The following is a 23715-nucleotide window of genomic DNA, read 5'->3' as shown; positions in this document are numbered from 1 at the left end:
CCTTGTTTCCTTTCTAGATATGCAAAGATGGTGAATTTTAGGTGACACATAAAATTACACCCCTTTGGGACATTCCCTTGTGGTGCAGCAGGTTAAACATCCCAAATTGCTGCAGCTAGGACACAGGTCGCAGTGGTGGCACAGGTTCCATCCCTGGTCCGGGAATTTCCACATGTCACGGGTGCGGCCAGGAAAAGAAAAAAAACCCCACAAAATTCATGCCCTACACATGCAGAGCCTTCCATTGACACACACAAACACATGCACGCACACGGTTGAGAGGCAGTTCCTCTTTTTCAGCTGCTGTTGTAAATTGCTATTTTAAATTTCAGCAAGTGGAATAATAGCAGAGTGATCATTTCCAGTAAATGCTGTTGGCCTTTGTAAAGAATGGCTTGTTCAGAGGTTTTATGATTTACAGGGACACAGCTGGTGGCCAGCAGAGCTGTAGGAATGTGTGCTCTCCTGGGCCCGGTAGAGCTGCAGATGAAAGGGGCCCAGAGCTGGCACAAAAGCAAATAAGCGCTCTGGCTTTAAATAAAGCATCATAATTTATATGAAGCCTGGCTCTTCAGTCCCAGGGAGATACATGCATCAGTAGCAGCTTTTTGATGTGAGTATAATTGTCAATTGCTTCCCACTGTCTCCTTGTAGCTCAAGGACTGGGGATGGTAGGAAATGACTTTAAAAACGCAGTCCTGAAATCTAGAGTTGTGTTACGCAGATTCTGACAAGCTGTGCACTAGCATCTCAATCTAAACGGCTCATCTCCCACCTGGATGGCGCTCCAAGAGGTTCGTGAGGAAGACAGATGAGGAGAGGTGTTGAGTGAACTGATACCTTCGTCTTCTCTTTCGCAAGTCTACCCCCTCCCCCAAGTCTGTGAGGGTTTTCAGTCTTAGATTTTATTTCCTTTGTATCTCTCAGTTTCATTCATCTTATAGTTACTTTGCCTCTGTTGCTTCCACCAGAGGGGGAGCAATGGGCAAGAAACAGACTTCTGCCTCACTTGGAATGGGTGGGGCGTGGGAGGGGGGTCGGGGTGGGAGACGGGTATCTGCTAAATGACTTGACACATTCATGGCTTCCTGTGCCTTTTTCCCCCTTTGCCCCCCAGGGTACTTGCTTTTAGGGGCAGTGGTATAGGGGGGACTTTGTGCCTTCAGGATATTTTTGGTCTGGTTTTACTATTCTCTGGTTTTCAAGTTGAAGAAACAGCATTGTGGAGGTATCCTGGCTGTAGACGTGGTTAGCTGAAAAGATCCTGTAGTTAATATTAAGTGCAGGAAACGACTGGACCTGATGATTTGAAAGGCCTGCATTCTTTCAGTTGCTTATCTTCAGTGGCATGCGAGGCTAAAAGTGGGAGCGTGTAGAGGCGGTTTTCCTCTCCTTCTGGGGGATCTTGGCTGTCTCTTGGCTGCCAGGGGCCCCTGGTACAGAGCTGTCTCCTAGAATAACACTCTTAAAGGAACGTTGTATCAGCAGGTAAGAAAGCAATAACCGTGTCATTATCATGGCGTTTGACAGGCTAACTTCAGTAAATGCTTATCAAACACCTTTCTCAAACTTTTGAATGCTTATATTTAAAGGGAGGGGAAAAAAATGATCTCCTAACGAGCTAATAATTAAAGCTTGTCAGACTGGACTGGGGGAGGCGAGTCCATTCTGTTACTGTTGGCATTGAACCCCTTGTCTTCCCAGGGAGAAAAGAAAAGGGGGCCCAGGGGATGAGAAATCATTCTGCTACTCTAGTGAGGAAATGGTGCCACAAAAAAAAAAAAAAAGAGAGAGAGGGCCTGAGGAACCTGCTGGCCCTGGAAACCATTCATCTAAGTGCATCTGATTTCATGTACACTAATGCGTGCCTGTGAAGGAGCAGGAGAAAATACGAATTTAGAACTTTGCCCCAGAAACCAGAATGGTGCCATTGCCTATCTCCGTGTTATCAAGCCTCAAGGCACACCTTCCTGAAACATTCCATCAAAGACAAGAAATGAAACCTCTTTGTACAAATGTGTACCCACGAACATGTACTCTGCACATGTTCCTGTTCAGTTAATGCATTTAAATTGCTCCAAATGTCTGTTTCTGAGGCTGTGTTTTCTGTTGCGTCTCTTCTGTCTTCCTCCCTTTCTGCCTCCTCCCCTCCTTCATCCATTAACTTTTACCTGTTAGGTTTGGGCCGAGTCTTAATGGATCACAATCTGAAAAGCATCCTCTTGGGTGCACAGAGGTGGCTTTTGACGCAACCTGGCTAAGTGTCCGTGCCCTTGTTGAGGCAGGTTCAGGAGACTCGTTCTCTCTCTCCATCCCCCCAGTAACAGTATCACTTTAAACTTGTCCTGCTGTCTGTCCCCAGATGGGGACTCTGCACAGAAATGAGTGGAGACACTGCCTAAGCAATATGGCTACATGCTGTGGTGTGAATGGGCTGCTGTATTTTATTGAAATATATTTATATAAATATATATATTCCCCCCAACCCCCCAAAAAAAACCTAGCCTAACTTAAAAGCAATTTGTTTTATGATCATGTTTAAAATTACTTCCTAAACATCTCCATGTGATTTTTTTTCCATTATACTATTGGTACCCCAAAATGTCTATAATGATACCCGTGAACTATGAACCTTGCTAAAATATCAGTACTGATTATTTAAAAGAAGTAAAGCCCCTTTTTCGTTAGTGTTATTTGAGTTCTAATGACCTTTTTTTATTTTTATTTTTTAAGTTGTATCTTGGGCTGTCACACTTTTCATGGATGCTGAGCCTTGTGTCAGATCCTTGGTCAGTGACAGTACTGTCCCCATCCACGTGTGTGGTGCAGGCTCCCCTGCCCGTGTGTGGGACAGCATGTCTGTGTTCCTGGAGGTGCCTTATACAAGCCTTATTCCTGTTCCCTCTTTTTCCCCACAAGACGTCTTCACAGGCCATTGTATTTTCTAGAAGCGGGGCAGGATAATGTTACTAGGGAAGCGAGAAAAGAAAAGCAGCGAGAGCTTCTTTGCGCTGCCCAGTCAACTGGATATCGACCACCTGTCTTCACGGGAAAGAAATAGATGGCAGTGAATAAGCGAGAGTCTAGTTTTCCAAGAAGCTCAATGATTTTCCCAAATCAATACAGCTCATCAGGCCTCAGAACAAAGGCTGAGGGGGAGGTGACAGTGATGGAAGTAGCTCTGTGTTCTTTTGTGTATTAAACCATAAGGCCCATGGGGAAACAAGCTTTCTTTAGCCAGGTTTTTAACCACTCCCCCCCGCCTCCTTTTGGGGCTTATTCAGTATATTTAGGAGGGAAAATCCTTTCAGGCCTTTTTTAAAAAAAAAAGATTTCCATAGATTGTATTTTGGAGATGTTCTTTTGAAAGAGATAAGCACAGTCAAGTAAGAAAGAGTACCGTCTTTTGCCCTGTAGATTAGAACAGCATTCTCCCATTGCTTTTGCGTATTGGTTTAGCATATTTATTTATTTGGGTTAAGACCTTTTTTTTGTCATCTATGGACAGGCTTGAGATGAACCGGAGAGTCATGTCTCAGTGTCCAGATTATCCCCCAGCAAACTATCCTCCCATAAACGAACCCTGTTCCTAAAAGTCCTGAAAAGAACACCAGATCCTACCAGGAATGCTGAACTGTCATCAGAGAGATTATAATTAACGTAGATAGAGTGGTGCCAACAGTTTCCAGCCGCCGACAGAGAACATCTATCCAAACCAGCAATTTTTAGCCCTTCAGTCCTTTAATCTGTAAGCTCCCTGTGCTTCCCTAAAGCAGTGCATTAACACCAGTGCGGTGTGTCTCTGGGGTTTATGACTGGGGTGGCGGCACACTAGGGCCGAGAGTGTTTCATTACACTCCCCTTGTTAGTGCCGCCCTATCTCCCAACTCCACTGCCTACACTATTTGTTCAGATAAAGCCCAGTGTTCAGGGTGACTAATCGCAGCCCTGTGTTCCAGATGGTTTGATTACAGGATGTGGTTAAAGTGACTCTTCAAACATCCAGCCCAGCAGTAGAGCGCCTTTAAAAAAAAAAAAAAAAAAAAAAAAAAAGAAAGAAAGCAAAAAGAAACAAAAAACCCACTGCATTTTCTGGTCATGTGACAACACTTACTTTTCTGGTCTTGGTGCTCCGGGTAGCCTCAGCAGAGGTAATAAGAAAGTCCTTCTGCTTTTTGGCTGTCAGGAACTTCATTGGCAACCCAGGTGTGAATTTAAAATCCCCCTCCCCCCCCACCCCAGGACTAATAGCAAACTCGGTTTTGTCCTTTGAACAAAGACCTGTCTCAAGGTTAGAAGTCAGAAAAATGAACAAGTGTTCTTATACACGACTCTGCTTTTTTAAAAGTACCAGCACTGGAAACAACCAAACCACAGCAAGAGAATATAGGAGGGAGTTCAGAACAGAGGAATGGTGATAAATCATACCTGGTACAATAGTCATGTTGTATAAAAAATACAGAGTAATACGATCTCCTAAATATATGAACTTCATCCTGTACTCATGAAACGGCATATGGTGGCATTTTTATTGTCCCTAATATTTCTGTGAGAAAAAAATATATCAAAGGCAAGAAACGTGTAAACTTAAGAAAAAAAGAAAACGACAAAAGGCATCGTGGCATAAATGGGTTCCATCTCGGTGTTATTAGAGGGAGGTTTCTGTTTTCCGCATGAGCGCTCACCAAGTCCGTCCAGATGTGGCAGTCTGAATAAAAGTGCAAAAGAGAAAAAAACCCTCTGTCTGATTCCAAACTCGGCATTTGCAATGCTTGGCAAAGACTTCTGTCCCAGGGATGAGGCACTTTAAAGACTCTGAAAGAAGTCTTTAAACCGTAATATAAACAGAGTTATGCTGATCCACTGGGAAATCAGGCATGTGCCCAGTTCTTGAGGAAACATCTTCACAAATACCAGAAACAGTAATTCATAAACCATATTTATAACATCTTTGGAGCGAAATCTCTCCGTGGAGAATTTCTATCGTCTGTAAGCTAGTGGGAGATGATGCTTACTGAAAAAGTAGGGTAATAGTGAATAGAAGGCACTGAGGAGGATGCAAGTTTTGATTCTCTTCTGACACCATCTAGTAGCTCCAGGGTGTTGAGTGAACTCCCATGGGTGCTGGGCGCTGTGCTCACAGGTGCTGTGGGTGCAGACGCTGCTCCTGTTTTCAAGCAGTGTTGTCTCGATGGAAGAGACCAGCCTCTTGTGTGTGTGTGAGTGGAGTAAGGTGTTAAAGGGACCATGTGCTTTTAAGACAGTCTCAGCAGTGGTCAAACAGTAAGTGTGTATTTGCTGCTCCCCTAATAGACTGAATTCGGTCTTCTGGTTAGATGGGGTTCTCCTCGTTATGGGGTCCCAGGTGAAGGCGACTCTGCCATCTTCTTGTGGGCTTTAGGTCACAGACGTCTCCATCCCAACCAGCCAGAAAGAGGAAGAGATTAGAAGAATATGCACCTGTCGGTTCACTGGCCTTTCCCAGAACCGAGGGACACGGCCATGTGTGACAGGGAGGGAAGCGGAGAAAACGTCTAGCTGTGGACTCAGAGGGAGACCAAGAACTCTGGGGCACAGCCCTTGGGGAGAAGATGTGTGGAGAACAGGGGGGACCCGGGAGGGAGTGGCCATTTTTTGGTGGTGTGCATGCTGCGTGTATCTGGAAAGGAGTCATGGACGACGTAACGTGAGACTTGAGCTTTGTTTGATCCCCATTCACGAGGGGTCTTTAACTTGCCTTGGGGAGTTGGATGAGGCTGTCTTGAAGGGTTTTTTGGTTTGTTTATTTTCCAGGAGAATTAAAAGTGTGATCTCAAGAATCACTTTGCTGTATGGCCGAAATTAACACAACATTGTAAATAAACTGTACTTCAAGCAAAGAAAAAAAATAAAAAGAGTGCTGGTAGAAACTTGTTTATGCTGGAGGGTACAAAGGAGGGCACCTGGAGGTGACATGGTTGTTGTCCTTGGTTGGGTGAAAGGCTGTTACACGAACTATCTGCAGGGTATCAGAAGGCACAGCCAGGACCTAGGTATTCAGCCAGATTTTCGTTCAGAACCTGGAACAACCTTTTAAGCAGATGACTGGGAAATAACAAGGGCAGTCCTGGGTACTGGTGAGAGCCCCCCATAGCCCCATCGGGAGGAAGCAGAAGGGTGTGTGGACCTTGCAGCAATGCCTTGTCTCTGTTTAATAGCTCTTAGATCTTTGTACCCATGGTAGTCCTCTCAGCCTTTAGTCCCTTGTGACCTACGGGTTTCTACTCTTAATTATTAACTTTCCTTTCTCTCTTAACTAGCTCAGATTCCTAAAGCAAGTCTATGTTTAGTTACCTCTGCTTCAGTTGCCCCTCATTGGAAGAGTCAGATGGGACCAGAATTAGGTTTACTGGTGTAGGAGCCTAGTCGCCTAAGCCTCTCTGAGCAGGGGTGATGGGCAGGGAAGGTACTGTGAAAGCCTCTGGGTCTAGTTTCATGAGATGAATGAAAGGACCTACGCCTTGGTATGGGTAATATGGGCAAACTGTACTTCCACTTCTGGAATACAGGGTATGCCTGTCTTCTATTACAAGTTTGCAAACTCTTAAAAAGTATAGAGTTTGGGTGGAGTTACAGGCAAAACGTGGATTCTGTAGCCCCAAATAGGTTCCTCGAGTTGTATACCCTGTAGATGCATAGTAAATGCTTAACAGGCCTGACCACCTCTTTGGGAACACCTAACTGCTAAGTATGGACAAGAGGAAATAAGAGTTAGCAAGCTCTGAAGGTGGATTAAGTGTCCTGAAGGTATTATGCTTTGTGGGGGTGGCAACTTAGATTATGTATCAGTTTCTAAGACATAGCTTTAATACAAAGAAGAAAACTGTATAGTGAGCACACAAATCATTCACTGCTCTCTTCGGATGTATTCTTACCTTATTGGTATTAATCTTCAGATATTTTTCAAGTATGGAATGTTACAGGGCAGGCATGATTAGCATTTTGAGAAAGACTATGCCCAGTCTGTAGGTGGAAAGGGAAGATAATAAATCTGGTAGGACACTTGAGAAGATAAAGACGAAAAGAACTTGTTATAGAATGTCCCCAGTACTTTGCTCATTGGCCAGATGTTTGAAAGAATTAATGTGAAGAAAAAGTAAATAAAAGTAAAAGAAATAGGTAAATCTTTTTTTTTTTTTTGCCATTTCTTGGGCCGCTCCCATGGCATATGGAGGTTCCCAGACTAGGGGTTGAATCGGAGCTGTAGCCGCTGGCCTACACTAGAGCCACAGCAACGCAGGATCTGAGCCACATCTGCAACCTACACCACAGCTCACGGCAACGCTGGATCCCTAACCCACTGAGCAAGGCCAGGGATCGAACCCACAACCTCATGGTTCCTAGTCGGTTTCGTTAACCACTGAGCCACTACGGGAACTCCGAAATAGGTAAATCTTTTTGGAATAAACGTAATTTATTTTTAGTTTATATGTGATAAGCAAGAAAAATAACTATGCCTAGACTTACGAACTTCAAATTTAGACTTTTAAAGGACTAACTTTAGTGTTGGGCATTAATGCCTTTAAAAAAGTATGGTGTGCTTTATATCGCCATGCATCAGAAAGTGTTCATGATGTTGAGGCTGCTGCAAAATCAGCCGATTATATCTTATAGAGCTAACTGCTTACTTTTGTACTTGGCCCCACACAATAGGATGTTGTCTCAACATAGACTTCCTAATGGAGAAACAATACACTTTGTAGTTTATATGAGAAGCATTCCTTAAACCGTCATTCCAACACAGCAGATTTGGCCTGGCCATGTAAACATGCGCATGCGTATATTCACATGTGACTTCTAGGCAGATAACATTCGGTGACATTGTGATATGGATTATGCATATACAGAAAAATAGACCAAGCACACGTATTTAATCAGAGAAACTATTCAAAATCTTCCTGGGAGTGGAGTTGGTTTTTTTTGTTTGTTTTTGTTAATATGAAGGGATACTAGGAAAATGAGAAGTTGAAAATGGCTTTTTTTTTTTTTAAGGATTTTATTCCCACCAAGTGCTAACAATGATGGTGATTATAATAATATCACTTGTACTTAGATTAGAGGTATGCTCTTGTGGCTTCTAGAAATCCTATCCTGCGATGGTGAATAGCTCTGCAGCGTGGAAGTTACAACTTATGTTTTGCCTATGCGACCTGACAGTTTCACGTGGTAAACCCCACATAACGAATGATTAAATGCGTGTTGGGGTCCTGCCCTTCTCGCCAGCCCCCACGTTTCCCTTTGTCCTATTCCAAGACCTGGAATTCGATGCTGAGGGTTTGTGGGCGGGCTGGTGTGCAACGTGGAACTGCGCAGCGTGGCTCATGGTGGGAAACCCAGCACAGTCACACGGACAGTAGCCTTTCATCACAAAGACCAGCCGACGTTGATTTACCGAGCCGGGCAGCCCTCTGTCCCCAAGAGAACCCCTGCTTGGGAAGCGCGCCCCCGTCTCTCTGCCGGCCGGCCGGCCACTGCAGCCGCCGCCTCTTCCCCTAGCGATGCTCCTTTATCCCCCGCGGCTGCCTGCTGCTCCGGGTGGCCGCCCTCAGCCCAGCCAATCAGACGCCGGCGTTCCCAGAAGGCGCCGGCCAATCGGAGGGCAGCGTTTGCTGGAAACGCGAAACCCTTAGGGGAAAAGCAATAACAAAAGCCTTTCACTGCAGACAAATGTTAAGTGTCTGTGCAGACTTTTCCTGTTTTTAATTTTATTACTGTAAGAATGGAGGGTTTGTTGTTTCTTTCATGTTTCCTTTCAAGCAGTTTTAATTATACATTTGTGCTACATCAGGGACTCTGGAATGCTGTGATTCAGCCTATTGCATCTAAAACTAAAATGCAGTAACCTTCTGGCAATACAGATATATTCCAGCACTGTAAATATAGCTGACATGCTAAAGAATTTTAAGCAGCTGCAAAGGTCTTTGACACCACACACAGTGCCCCAGAGAGCAGATGATGAGAAAACCAGCTCCATCTTCCCCTTCGCCTTGTCTCCTACCCCCTCCCTTTTCCTGAAGGGATGTGCTCATAAAGAATCCTTTCCTCCAATTGTTCTGTCTTGTGCACATTTTGACCAAATGCCTAATTACAATTGATTCTCATCTCAATATGAATTTTTATACTCCATGGCTTGAATTTTTTTCCCCTGAAAGAATTAGAATGGAATCAACTGTGATTTGAGGAAATGCTTACTTTGCTTCCTGCTAACTGCCCCCCACCCCCCACCCCACCCCACCCCGCTCCGCCCCGCCCCTCCCCTCCCCCATTGATACAGTGAGTAGATTCGGCTGTCACCTAAGTCATAGTAACGCAGACCATATGGGAAACAATTTTCAAGTCTCTTTTTGGGGACTTTTGAAAGAAATGTTTTCTTTTCCACTACTTCCCAACTATTCAACTGCTTTTACCTGCCGTTAAAAAACGTTCCCAAGGAAATGAATCTTACCTTGTGAGTATCCTTTAACATAAAGGAGTTCAAGTACAGGTTTTCTGCAGAATTCAAAATGGCAGTGAGCTAGTGGGTAAATCAGCTAGGAATAGACTTTGAGTATTGTCCCTTGGTGTTTCCAAGAAAGAAGCGGGGGAGGGGCGTGTTAGAGAAACAAAGGAAGACTTAAATGCTTTATTTCATTACCCTAAATATGTTATGTATGTCTCAAAATCTAGGTGTTTTAATGTATGCTTTAAAAGAGTGAGTTTAAAAAAAAATGTGGCACTTGTCCTCTAGAGAAATAAAGAGGAGGTTATATTTTGTTTCCCTGTGACATTTGGTATACTAAGTGCACTTAAGTTTGGTAATTCACAGATGCAGTGCTAAATTAAATTGTCTGTCTGCAAAGCAGTTGGGAAAAGCAGAATGGCTTGCAGGAAACAAGTGTGTTGGTTTTGAGATTTTTTTTTTTCTAATCCTCTGTGGCAAATGCTTACTAGAGTTGATTCTAAAGATAACCCCAAGAGTAAACCTATTGTGCACATTTATTTTCTTAAGAGGGCTATTTTAGGAGTCCTTAATATGAAACAAGACCAAACAGTGAAACAGATACCATACCAAGGCTGATTCTTGTCTCACAAAGCCAGAGAGGGGAGGATTAGAAACAAGAAACACAGCTGATTGTCTGCTAGCTGAACTTCAACCTCCAGCTTTCCTCCCTCTAGACCTATTTTTGTGCATACACATCATTTTTTTTCTAAATAAAAATCACCATTATTTTATATTGTTGAGTTGGAAACAAAACCGATTCCTTTCCGTCACCTTCTGGTTTAAGCACTGGTAACTGGCGCTTAGTTTTTGTTGGCTGCTTGCCAAACGAAAGCAATTATGTGTAATAATAGAAAAATTAAGAGGTGAGTGTTGCTGTTTTACAGCAGGACATGGCAAAAACCATTTCCTTCTGTCAGCAGTATCTTGATTACACTCTCACACACATCCTTACCCTTTTGTACCACACGCGTATGCTCGTGAACGTGCGCGCGCGCACGATTTCCTGTGGGTTTTTGCTTGAGGTCACTGAAACCAGAAAGAGGAAGAATGCAAACCACAGCTTTTGAAAGCAAATGAGAACAGAGCTTTGCTGGTAAGAAGGATAGTAATAATAAATGAACTGGAAATAGGGCGATTGGTGCTAACCTTGGTCCTTCTTCATTCTCCGCTCCTGCAGGTGTCCTAGTGGTCAATGTCACGTGGAGGAACAAAACTTACGTAGGGACCTTATTGGACTGCACCAAGCACGACTGGGCCCCTCCCAGGTAGGCACGGGGGCCTTTGATTCCCCTCCCCTGTTCCCTTTCTTCTTCTTCCCTCTCCCTCCCCCATCCTCTCTTTGCAAGGAAATGATCGAGAGAGATTAATAATACATAAAAGTCTGTCTGTAATTGAAAGCAGGCAAAAAAGCAATGAACAGTTCAGGATTGAACACAGTAAAATGCAGGTGCTGGGTTTCTTTTCTGTAGGGGGATCTCTACTTCCAGCCCCTGCTCTTTCTCCTTTTTTGTGTTCTTTTTCTCAACATGAGAATTTGATCTGGATTTGAAGCTTAGCTACTCAAACTGGTTTTCTTTGGTTTTCTGAGGAAGAACATAAGACATTGGTAGTCTGTGCTTTTGCAGGTGTTGAAACTGTCATTGGATGAATAGGGTGTGTTTTCCTTACCGGGGCCCAGTGCTCAAGCTGCCTGGGTGTCAACTGCTCTTCACTGTGTTGTGTGCCTTGTGATTTCACCAGACTCCTTTGGGGATGCTTTTTATTTTTTTATTTTTTGCTTTTTAGGGCTGAACATGTGGCATATGGAAGTTCCCAGGCGAGGGGGTCAAATCAGAGCTGCAGCTGCCAGCCACGGCAACAGTGGATCCAAGCCATGTCTGCACCCAACACCACAGCTCATGACAATGCCAGATCCTTAACCAAATGATCGAGACCAGGGATCGAACCTGCATCCTCATGGATCCTAGTTGGATTTGTTACCACCGAGCCCCAATGAGAATTCCAGGGAAGCTCGTTTTGACATCTGTTTCTTTCTTCCCTAGGTTCTGTGAGTCACCGACCAGCGACCTGGAAATGAGAGGGGGCCGGGGGCGAGGGAAGAGAGCAAGGTCTGCCGCAGTCGCCCCAGGCTCGGAGGCCAGCTTCACAGAGTCCAGAGGCCTCCAGAACAAGAACAGAGGCGGGGCCAACGGGAAAGGGAGGCGGGGCAGCCTCAACGCCAGCGGGCGAAGGACACCCCCGAATTGTGCTGCCGAGGACATCAAAGCCAGCCCCTCCTCCACCAACAAAAGGAAAAACAAGCCTCCGTTGGAGCTGGACTTGAACTCCAGCTCCGAGGACAATAAGCCTGGGAAGCGGGTCCGTACAAACTCACGAAGCACTCCCACCACCCCTCAAGGGAAACCAGAGACTACTTTTTTGGACCAGGGCTGCTCTTCTCCAGTGTTAATTGACTGTCCCCACCCAAACTGTAACAAAAAGTACAAGCACATCAATGGCCTGCGGTACCACCAGGCTCACGCTCACTTAGACCCGGAGAACAAGCTGGAGTTCGAACCGGACAGCGAGGACAAGATCTCAGACTGCGAGGAGGCCTTGAGCCACGTGGCGCTGGAATGCAGCGAGCCAAGCACAAGCCTAACGACCTATGAGCAGGTGAAGACGCCAGCATCGCCTGGCTCGGGGAACCCCCCCGGGACCCCCAAGGGAAAGAGAGAGCTGCTGAGCAACGGCCCGGGTTCCGTTATCGGATCGAAGGCCGGGAAGAATTCTGGCAAAAAGAAGGGCCTTAACAATGACCTGAGCAACCTTCCGGTCATCTCCAACATGACGGCCACCTTGGACAGCTGCTCAGCAGCCGATGGCAGTTTGGCTGCCGAAATGCCCAAGCTGGAAGCGGAAGGGTTAATTGACAAGAAAAACCTGGGAGAGAAAGAAAAGGGCAAGAAAGCCAGCAATTGCAAAATGGACAAAAACCTCTCGAAACTTAAAACCGCCCGACCCATCGCCCCCGCCCCGGCCCCCACCCCGCCACAGCTAATCGCCATACCCACGGCAGCCTTTCCGAGTACCACCACGGGGACCATACCCGGACTGCCCTCCCTCACGACCACGGTTGTTCAGGCCACACCAAAGAGTCCTCCGTTAAAACCCATTCAACCAAAGCCCACGATTATGGGGGAGCCCGTCACCGTGAACCCAGCTCTCGTGTCGCTCAAAGACAAAAAGAAAAAGGAGAAGCGAAAGCTGAAGGACAAAGAAGGGAAAGAGACGGGCAGCCCGAAAATGGATGCTAAGCTGGGCAAACTAGAGGACGCCAAGGGGGCTGGGAAAGATTTATCCGGGCATTTTTTAAAGGACCATCTCAGCAAGAATGAGGGGCTGGCGAACGGACTCTCCGAATCTCAAGAGAGTCGGATGGCGAGCATCAAAGCCGAGGCGGATAAGGTTTACACGTTCACCGACAATGCTCCCAGCCCTTCCATTGGGAGTGCCTCGAGGATGGAGTGTAGCACTTTGGTGAACGGGCAGGCGCCCATGGCCCCGCTGCACGTGCTCACCCAGAACGGGGCCGAGAGCTCCGCTGCCAAGACCAGCAGCCCCGCCTACTCGGACATATCAGATGCCGCCGACGACGGTGGTTCTGACAGCAGGTCCGAGGGCATGAGGTCAAAGGCCAGTTCCCCATCAGATATCCTTTCTAGTAAGGACGGTGGTGTAAAAGGGCATTCTTCAACGACAGCACAATCATCTCAAATGAAAGAGTCCCATTCTCCCTATTACCATGGCTACGATCCTTATTATTCTCCAAGTTACATGCACCCTGGGCAGGTTGGCGCTCCTGTGGCTGGGAACGGCGGGGGCACACAGGGAATGAAGATCAAGAAGGAGTCTGAGGAAGATGCCGAAAAGAAAGACAAGGCGGAGCAGCTTGACGCCAAGAAAGTGGACCATAATTCTGCATCCTTACAGCCTCAGCATCAGTCTGTGATCACACAGAGACACCCGGCCCTGGCGCAGTCACTGTACTATGGCCAGTACGCCTATGGGCTCTATATGGACCAGAAGTCCCTGATGGCCACCAGCCCTGCCTATAGACAGCAGTACGAGAAGTACTATGAGGACCAGAGGCTGGCAGAGCAGAAAATGGCCCAAACTGGGAGAGGAGACTGCGAAAGGAAAAATGAGCTCCCCTTGAAAGAGCTGGGCAAGGAGGACAGTAAACAGAAAAACGTGCCATCGGCCACTATCTCAAAAGCTCCCTCTACTCCGGAGCCTAACAAAAACCATTCTAAACTAGGGCCGTCAGTGCCTAATAAAACTGAGGAGACAGGTAAATCACAGCTTCTCTCCAATCACCAGCAGCAGCTTCAGGCCGACAGCTTCAAAGCTAAGCAGATGGAAAACCACCAGCTTATTAAGGAGGCTGTAGAAATGAAATCTGTCATGGACTCTATGAAGCAGACAGGTGTAGACCCAACCTCGAGATTTAAACAAGTAAGATTGTGGAGCGTGGCCCCCGCAGGGAGAGAGCAGTGTGAGACTGGTTCAGGGCTGGGCTGGATCTGGTTAGATTTCCTCATGGGAAATTAACCAAGGGTTCCTTGGCTTGATTCCTCTTCTCTTGGAAAAAAAAAAAAAAAAAAAAAAGAGTTATTGTGTACCTCTGAAATGTACGTCTCTCAACTATTTCCTTGTCATGTTGTGTGGTAAAAAAAACCTTGGCCGTGAGCTTTTTAGACTTGTGTTGTGTGCCATTAACTAACTGAGTCTGACAAGGTCCCTTAATTTCTTACTGAGTCCAGAGTGAGGGAATTCCCTTTAAAAAAAAAAAAAAAGAAAAAATTAATCAATTTATTTTGGCCACACGCTTGGCATGTGGAAGTTCCCAGGCCAGGGATTGAACCTGAGTTGCTGCAGTGACAATGTCAGATCCTTAACCCACTAGGCCACCAGGGAACTCCAGAGTGAAGGAATTCTACGTGGCTGAGTTCCCTTCTGATTCTTTGTGTGTGTGTGTGTGTGTGTGTGTGTGTGTGTGTGTGTCTTTTTAGGGCTGCACCCACAGCATATGGAGGTTCCCAGACTAGGGATCAAATTGGAGGTGTAGCTGACAGCCTACGCCACAGCCACAGCCATGCCAGATCCTAGCAGCGTCTGCGACCTACACCTCAGCTCGCGGCAGCACCAGATCCTTAACCCACTGAGTGAGGCCAGGGATCAAACCTGTATCCTCACGGATGCTAGCTAGTCAGATTCGTTTCTGCTGAGCCATGACAGGAACTCCCTCACTCTGAGATTCTGAGTCTGATCACTCAAATAATGTGCTCTTTTGCATTTCCAAATTTATTTTGGCGTCTTCCAGGACTGTTGAGACGGAGGCCTTCAATTCACATCTCCCACTCATCTCTTTAGTGAAACTTGGGGGTTTCTTGAGTGCCTAGACTTCTGTTTTACGCTCTGTGGTAAGGGCCCCAAAGCAGGGCTCAGCACTTCTCACTCGCGAGTTGAGCGAGGGGTCTCGGGGATGGGCCTCGAGCAGCTGTCCTGCAGCCCTCTGGTCAACCAGGGGGTAAATGTGCGCACACCTGGAAGTCAGTCACCATGAAACCACACGTGTGCTAGCACTTTCTGTCACGATTCAGACATCCTGGCTCCCTGCAGTCCCTCGAGCATTCATTCTGGTATTTCCCAGCAAGCCCAACCCCAACTCCGCTCCCATGCTTAGGTGGCCCTGCCATATCAGAGCAACTGAGTCCTATCTTCATGCTCGTTTCTGCCCCGAGGTTGGGCCTGAGGCCTGAATCCCCTATGGGTTTATATCATCAATGGGATGGGAGAGTCACAGGGGCCATTTAAGGATCCTCGGAATGCCTGAATCAGGCTGTGGCTTCCCAGGGCTGCATTAGAACCATACAATTTGGGGGTGAGGGTGGGGGTTATGGATGTCACTGTTTCCTGGTAGCAAAGCCATGATGCGTGCTGTTAATTTTTCATTTTGTTCTGATGAAGATGTTAGTGCATGAGGAGACGTGATCCAGTAATATCGAGCCTCAGCTGCAGTAGAAGAAGAAAATATATTAGGAAACCAAGAGTTTTCCCCTCTAAATGATGTTAATTGATACAACACTTACTCACGTTTACTGTTATTGACTTGAATCGGAGTTTTTAAAATTCTTTTTTTTTTTTTCTCCCCGCATGAGATACTGAAAGGAAAATGAAGGTTAGATTAAATACGTCTGAGGATGTTATTTCATGTTAGGAATTGACATTAACAGCCCAGCTCTGGATGCTGGCAGAGCTGAGTTTTGAAGCCCAGTTTCACAAACTAGGGCAGCAGCGTTGACAGCTCCTACTGGAACTTTAAAAGCTTTGGTTTTGTCTTCCGTAAAAGGGATTAATTGACGATGCTCACCTCAGACAGTATTACTTCGTGCAAGGAGGGGGTTAAAGCTTGTGGCACAGTGTGGAGCAGATAAAAAAAAAAAGTTAAGTTAGTATTAGAAGTAATAGGAATGGGGCTGTGCTGTGATGTGCGGGTTTTTCTTAAAAATTGAAATTTTAAAACAAAAATTTTTTTTTTTTTTTTTTTTTTTTTTAAACAAAAACCCTCAGGATCCAGATTCAAGGACATGGCATCATTATGTATACCAGCCCAAATACCTGGATCAGCAAAAGTCCGAAGAGCTGGAGAGAGAAAAGAAAGTAAAAGAGGACAGTCCCAGGAAAACCCCCACCAAAGAGAGTGGTGTGCCCAGCCTGCCTGTATCCTTAACGAGCATCAAAGAGGAGCCCAAAGAGGCCAAGCGTCCTGACTCTCAGTCCTTGGATGAGAGCAAGCTGAAAAACGATGACCGAAAGACCCCCGTGAACTGGAAGGACTCTCGGGGAACGAGAGTGGCTGTGTCTTCGCCCATGAGCCAGCATCAGTCATACATCCAGTACTTGCACGCATATCCTTACCCACAGATGTATGACCCCAGCCACCCTGCGTACCGGGCCGTTTCGCCTGTCCTGATGCACAGCTACCCTGGTATGTGGCATAGGTACTCACTGTATTGGATGGATGAGGCTGTGTTCAAATACCACCTATTTTAAAACTCAGAATAAATTAATTAGATGCTTCAGGAGTGACCTGTACTTAGCTTTTTTCATGCTACTTTAGAAAGGTCCCAAAGAGGTGTTCCTGTCGTGGCTCAGTGAAAACAAATCTGACGAGCATCCATGAGGATGCAGATTCAATCCCTGGCCTCGCTCAGTGAGTTAAGGAGGATCCAGCTATGCTGCGAGCTGTGGTGTAGGTTGCAGACGTGGCTCGGATCCCCAGTCGCTGTGGCTGTGGCCTAGGCTGGCAGCTACAGCTCCAATTCAACCCCTAGCCTGGGAACCTCCATATGCTGCAGGGGTGGCCCTAAAAAGACAAAAAAAGAAAAAAAAAAGGTTCCAAAGATTAAATGGATTTCATAAGAGCTTTTTTTGTTTTTTAGATGAAATGTCAAGAGCGCTTAGCTATAGTTTCCATAGGCTCTGCTGGTGTGCTGTAGCATTTAGACGGACACATACTTTATTGCCTATGAAAATATTCCGAGCACTTAACTGTCATAATCATTACTGTTAGTCTTGCTTTCACTTAAGCGGACACATAAACGTATGAAATGGCTAGAAGCTCAATTCTGTTTATAACCGCCGCGCATCAGGACGAATTAACTAGGAGCAGAAAATCCGAGAACCTAGATACAGTTTAACCATGAGGTAACCCATTCTTAATGTAATTCCCTATTCGAAGATCTCTGACTCTTATTCCAAATTTACGTAATCTATGTGGTTTTTTTCCTTTTCCTTTTTCTTTTTCTTGTAAAGATGTTGCCTGTAACTTGATGTGGCATTTGTTGTGTACCTGCAGGGGCCTATCTCTCTCCAGGATTTCATTATCCTGTTTATGGGAAGATGTCAGGGAGGGAAGAGGCAGAGAAAGTCAATACCAGCCCCAGCATCAACACGAAAACAACCTCTGAATCGAAAGCACTGGATTTGCTCCAGCAGCACGCCAACCAATACCGAAGCAAGTCTCCTGCTGTAAGCCTCCTTTTGTTGTTATTTAAAAGTACTCTGTTTTAGGGGAGAAGAGGGGACAAGCTAGAGAACAGTCTTGAAATACAGATGCTTTTGGAACCCAGCTGTGGTTTCAGAGTGCTGTTTTATTCTAATATAAAAAGAATGCGTTCAAAAATAAGATGCTTTCACACACAAGGGAAAAATGTTAGTGAAGCCTCTATGGGGAGAAGCAGTCTTTTCTGTTGGAAAGTCTGTCCCTTGCTTACCCAGGCAGATGTGTGTTGGCTGGACATTTAAATTCATAGGACCCAGCCTTTGGTGAGAACTATTTTTGATGTGTTTGTGTACCAGAGTGAGTCACTTGGCTGAGTGGTGGCTGCGTCTGCTCTGCTTTGGCCTTGACTCATGAATACATTCCTGTAACTCTGCTGAAGTGATTCAGACCTGTCTGTGAAAGGTGGCTCTCCCCCCGCCCTCCCGACCCCCATCCCATAAAGGGCACCTGCTCGTTTCTAGAAGAAAACACAAAGGAGGTGGTTGTTCTTGCCTGGAAAAGAGAAGTTTGGAATAAATTAAAATCCAGGCTTTGTGATGTGTGTCTGGATGTGTCTTACCTGAGACTGTCGAGAAATTGGACAAGATGGTTTATAAATCTTTTCCTCAGGGTGCTCCTTCTAGAGCAAAGATTTTTTTCTCCCCCCTGAGGAAGAAAAAGAACTTTAGTGAAAGAGTGGTTAAGTTTTAGTGGGGAAAAATGTCTTGGAAACACACAATCCTTAACCAAAGTATGATTTGGGAGAATTGGAGCTTCCCTGCGTGTCCAGAGATTGAGAGATTCTGGACTACTTCCAGGGGTGTTGGGCACTGGTTTCCTGTGCTTGCAGTTGGCATATAATATTAGAGTATATGTTTTAATGGAACAAAATAAAGGTAGGTTTACAATAATGAAATACGTTCTCCTCACAAAATGCAAATAAAGTGGAAGAGTAATCAGAAGACTTGTTCTCCTCACAAAATGCAAATAAAGTGGAAGAGTAATCAGAAGACTTGACTTTAAGGAAATCTCTACAACAACGACTTGTCTTTGGAGGTTGTTTCTGGGAAGAAATTGGGTCGGTTTTAAACCTGCAATTATGAGGGACTATGAAGAGATCCTCTTATTTCACTGGTTTGAGGAAAACATTGGCGTTACCATGGCGAGGAGCGATTCTTTAGTGTTGGCTTAATTCCAACTGAAACTAATGCATGTCTTTTGAAATGCTCTTCCATTAAAAGAGAATTTTAAGTATCTATATATTTAATTTTTTTTTTGTTTTTGGCCGCACCTATGCTGTGCAGAAGTTCCCAGGCCAGGAATTGAACCCACGCCCCAACAGTGACAACAGCGGATCCTTACCCTGTGGAGCCACATGGGAACTCCTATGTATTTACTTTTTAATCATCAGCACCTATTGCTGAGGGACGGAGGTGGTTGACTCCCCTCCTACAAATTGTTATTCATGGGATTAAGGGGGCGATCTCTCTCTCTTCTGTTGCAGCCTGTGGAAAAGGCTACAGCTGAGCGGGAGCGGGAAGCGGAAAGGGACCGCCACTCCCCCTTCGGCCAGCGGCACCTGCACACCCACCACCACACCCACGTCGGCATGGGTTACCCACTCATCCCTGGGCAATATGACCCTTTCCAAGGTCAGCAGCTCCGTCCTCCTTGTGCCTTTGTTCATCCTGCTTCAGAAAACAGTTGCCAAAACTGCCTTTTGTGTCTTGACATGAAAGGGTTGAGCTTTGTGTTAGCATAAGCTCTGGGGAAGGGTTTAAGCCGTCTTTCCTGGAATTTCCTTGGGATACAGCTGAGGCTGTTCCCACCACATCTTTGTGTCCTGTTGAGATGGGAAATGCCTACTACCACTTCGTAATCCTTACTTGTTGATATTATCCGAGGCTTACTGTTATCTCACAGACTTGGCTGCCCCGTGTCTGGGGCACAGAATGTAACACTCAGAAGATCAGATAGCCGCTTCTGGGAGATTGCAGAAAACTGGAGGGATGGTGGGAAGCTTTGCTGAAATGACTTGTCCTGATCTCTGCAGGCCTTCAAGTTGCTCTTTTTTTTCCCCGTGGAAGTAACGGGAGTCACGTGATAGGGCTCAACCCATTATAACTAATTCACGGCCCTTTCCAACCCTTCACTACCAGGGCACGTTCAATAAAGGGGAGAAACCTTTTTATTTTTTATATTTTTATCTTTATTTATTTATTTTTTTTTTTGTTTTTTTACGGCTGCACCCGCAGCAGCATATGGAAGTTCCCAGGCTAGAGGTCAAATCAGGACTAGAGCTGCTAGCCTGTGCCACAGCCATAGTAATGTGGGATCCGAGCCGCGTCTGTGACCCACACCACAGCTCACAGCAACGCCAGATCCCGGACCCACGGAACGAGGCCAGGGATCGAACACTCTTCCTCATGGATACTTGTCAGATTCATTTCCACTGAGTCGTGATAGGAACTCCCAGAGGAGAAACCTTTTTAAAAAGCCATAGCACGGATACAATGAACCTTCAACTCATGGTGTTCCTAGTTGAGCATTTGTCTTCACTCTGTCACCTTGAGGCAGGGACGAGGGAGTGGCACCATCTTTATGAGCAGACCACCTGCTAGGATCTTGCTGTCTTAGCTTTGGCTGCTGTGACAAAATACTGCCGTCTTTATGGCTTTAAACCCCAGAAGTCTCCTCATAGTTCTGGAGGCTGATAGATCAGGGTGCCAGCAGAGCTGGTTTCTGGTGGGACCTCTCCTCTTGGCTTGTATGTGGCCGCCGTCCTGCCTTGTGCTCCTGTGACCTCTTTGTACCTGCAGGGGAAGGAGGAGAGGTAGAAAGAGAGAGGCACTCTCATGTCTCTTCTAATAAGGACATGACTCCTTCTGGATCAAAGGCCTATCTTTAGGACCTCATGTAACCTTAATTACTTCCTTATAGGTCCTGTCTCTAAATGCAGTCACATGGGGGGTTGAGGCTTCCCTGCTGGAACCTTGGAAGGGTACAGTTGGGTGGTGCTTGCCAAGTGGCCTCTGCCGTCTGAATACACAACAGTTTGTGCGAAGGCACTTCCAAAAGTAGGAAGTGCTGTTCACATGTGAAAGGCTCATGAGAATTTGTTCAGCCCGTGTGCTTGGTATCTAATAGTGGTACAGACCGTAGAGGACATACAGGATTCAGTCATCTTCCCGATGTTTGCATTTGTGTCCTTTGGTTTTTTCTTTTCCCCAGGATTTTTTTTTAATAGGATTGAAAAGAATTTTCTATCAGGCAGCTTCATGCCATTTGGAACCATTACATTCTCCTCCCGCTACCTTTCTCTTGCAGAGTAAAAGTTGAGACTCAGATTTCTAAGTTCAATTCAGTGATTTCTATATGTGACGGCCATGCGTCGTGTTCCATCACCGGGGAAAATGTGAAAGTGATAGACGTTATTATGAAAGTATTGTATTCTAAGCAAATAGCGTGTCGCTTCTCTAATTTGCTGTGACTTTGGATTCTTGTTGTTACCTGGTACCTGTGATTTCTCCTGAGCTTCCTATTCAGGAGTGCATGCAAACCGCTTAGCACCATGCGGAGCCAGTGAGGCCGAATGCGGTATTTTCTCTGAATAGCTATAAAGGAAGCGGCAGCGTATTCAATGAAGGCATAGGTACTGGTTAGCCCAAGCAGTTTGTAGTCTGTCCTTACTGCATGGAACATTGCACGTGTGGGTTTAGAAAGGACAGATCGCTGCTCGTGGGTCTGCAGCCTTTCACTCTTAGGCCTGTGTCTCCTCTTTCCTTTATGAATGTCACAGAAACCCTGAATTTTTTCCCCATCAGGCTTGACCTCTGCTGCCCTCGTTGCCTCTCAGCAGGTGGCTGCACAGGCATCTGCATCAGGAATGTTTCCTGCACAAAGAAGGTAAATGCCCTCTACATTTTGATCAGGTTTCTCGATAGAGATATCTTTGTCAGGGGGAAGAAGCAAGTGTAGGATGTTTAGACCAAAACCTTAGCTTCTGATGGTTTGACATTCTTGTCGTGAATGTCTTTATTAGGCCTCTGTGCTTCTTCACCTGTAGCTTCTCTTCCGGATCCTCATTTTTGTAGCTGTAATGCAGATTAGAAATTAAGCAGTCTGTTTTTTAAACAGTTGAAAATTTCTTAGCCTGTCTTCAGAGCTTTTGTTATAATGATTCACCACGACTCTCTTGGGTTTCGATGCTTAAAAATAAAGTTGCAAATGGAGGAATTTATTTTCATAATGCCAACGGTCATGTTTGTTCTCTGATTTTTTTTTTTTTTTTTGGTCTTTTTAGGGCCACACCCGTGGCATAGGGAGGTTCCCAGGCTAGGGGTCGAATTGGGGCTACAGCTGCCTGCCTACACCACAGCCACAGCAATGCCAGATCCTTAACCCACTGAGCAAAGCCAGGGATTGAACCCTTGTCCTCATGGATACCAGTCAGGTTTATTCACCGCTGAGCCACGATGGGAACTCCTGTTCTGCGATATTTCAAATTACCTCTCAGGTTGTCTTAGAAAGGAAAATAATTTATTTTTCACGATGTGTATCACTACCTTTGGGTTCACTCACTTTCTATGGCATTGAATTCCATGAATTGAGTAGAATTCAGATAAGCCTATCCGTCTTAACTGGTTTTCTTCTCTTTGGGGTCAACTGTGGACCGAACCCTGATGCTAAGGTTTTCTTTTCTTTTGCAGAGAATAACGGGATTGGATGTGTACGTTGTCATGTGACTGGATCACATGGGGAAGCGCTTTATACAGACATCAGTTCCATGGTGTTAATTTGAAATGCCTTAATGGCAGGCAAAAACCAGTCATTTCATTTTTGTAAATTACAGATTTTATCACAGAGTAACAAATGTTGCTGTAATTAAACTTCTGTTTTATATATATATACGTATACATATATGTATATATACATATATATATAGATATTCTTTACTTTTTGTATTAGTAACCAGGCTCGCACACACAGGGTCTGCTGCCAAGTCGCAAACCACTCAGCAAAGGAAATCACACATGTATTTGTCAAGTTGAAGAGTGTTGGCCACGAACGGCTGCTTACTTTCTTTTCCTTTTCCTTTTCAATTGTAAATAAATAATGTTATGTATCCGTGTGCCTGAACCTTGCATATCCTTCATATACTTCCCGCAAGCCCCTCAGAAAGGCTAACTGTGATGATGACACTTTGGTACAATTTAGATGTCTATTTGGTGGCTCCTGTTAAGACGCATCAAGTGTAAAATGTTCCTGTAGTCACTGTTTGTACTTGTGTATTGTGGAAAAAAATACTTTTGGAGGGCATGGGGTTGCCGGTACCACAAAAACTGTGTTGTATATAATGTAAAGATGAAAATGGGGAAATAATGAGCATCTGTGAATAATGAGGTGTCATTTTTGATAATCTGGAATGGCAAATAACCCAATAGCCTGCATACCAGAGACATCTGTGATTGTTCTATTACTTGAATAGTCCTGCAGTCCTTTCTTTTTTTTTTCTTTCTTCTTTTTTTTTTTAATGTTTACAATTATCCAGTTTTAGAAGAGCGAGACTTTAACGCCATTGCCTGGTTACTTGTTTTATGCTGTAATCTAGTTTATTTTATGTAAAATGTATATTGAATGCTTTCCTTTTTTATACCTGCCTTAAATAATTTGGCAATCAGAATTAAAAAGTTTTTTTTTTTTTAATCATGTCTTCTTGTCTGTCTCTTATTTCTAGCTGGTTGATAGCAATACTAATTTTCAAAGAAAAGTTCTCAAATATTATGGATGTCCACGGCGCAAGATACAGTACACAGATATTAACTTTTCTTACATGATACCCAGGTTTTCCAACCAAACAGTGGACTCAATTCTGTGGATGCATTTACTTTATTGGCTATTTACTCCAAACATGGGCATGATATCACTCCTAGTGGGTCGATTGAGATTTCTATGATAGGGAACGATATTCCACAGATGTCAGGTTTGTTTTTGTTGTTGTTGTTGTTGTTGTTGTTTGTTTTTTTTTGTTTTGGTCTTTTTGCCTTTTCTAGGGCTGCTTCCCGCGGCGTATGGAGGTTCCCAGGCTAGGGGTTGAATTGGAGCT

The 23715-nt window shown here is 45.1% G+C and overlaps 1 protein-coding gene across 5 annotated transcripts in view; it reads left to right on the top strand.

Moving 5' to 3' along the window:
* The window catches only part of ZNF608 (zinc finger protein 608), a 112854-nt gene extending 89539 nt beyond the window's left edge, over positions 1-23315 (top strand). For 4 of the 5 annotated variants that reach the window (XM_085014417.1, XM_085014416.1, XM_085014415.1 and 1 more), the window contains 7 exons: positions 10698-10785; positions 11563-14017; positions 16136-16553; positions 17424-17596; positions 19114-19261; positions 21434-21515; positions 22319-23315. In XM_085014417.1, coding sequence (XP_084870543.1) covers positions 10698-10785; positions 11563-14017; positions 16136-16553; positions 17424-17596; positions 19114-19261; positions 21434-21515; positions 22319-22325 — 3371 coding nt within the window. In that variant the 3' untranslated portion in view covers positions 22326-23315. Of the gene's footprint in view, positions 1-10697; positions 10786-11562; positions 14260-16135; positions 16554-17423; positions 17597-19113; positions 19262-21433; positions 21516-22318 lie in introns of those variants that run through there. The other variant, XM_085014419.1, reaches the window with a different exon arrangement.
* Positions 23316-23715: the final 400 nt, after the last annotated feature.

This window comes from Sus scrofa, chromosome 2 (assembly GCF_054392235.1).
Source record: "Sus scrofa isolate SSC_HxYL_T2T_F1_AM1 chromosome 2, Sscrofa_HxYL_maternal_Yorkshire_Landrace_v2.0, whole genome shotgun sequence".
Lineage (NCBI taxonomy): Eukaryota > Metazoa > Chordata > Mammalia > Artiodactyla > Suidae > Sus > Sus scrofa.
This window is presented reverse-complemented; position numbering and strand designations above follow the sequence as displayed.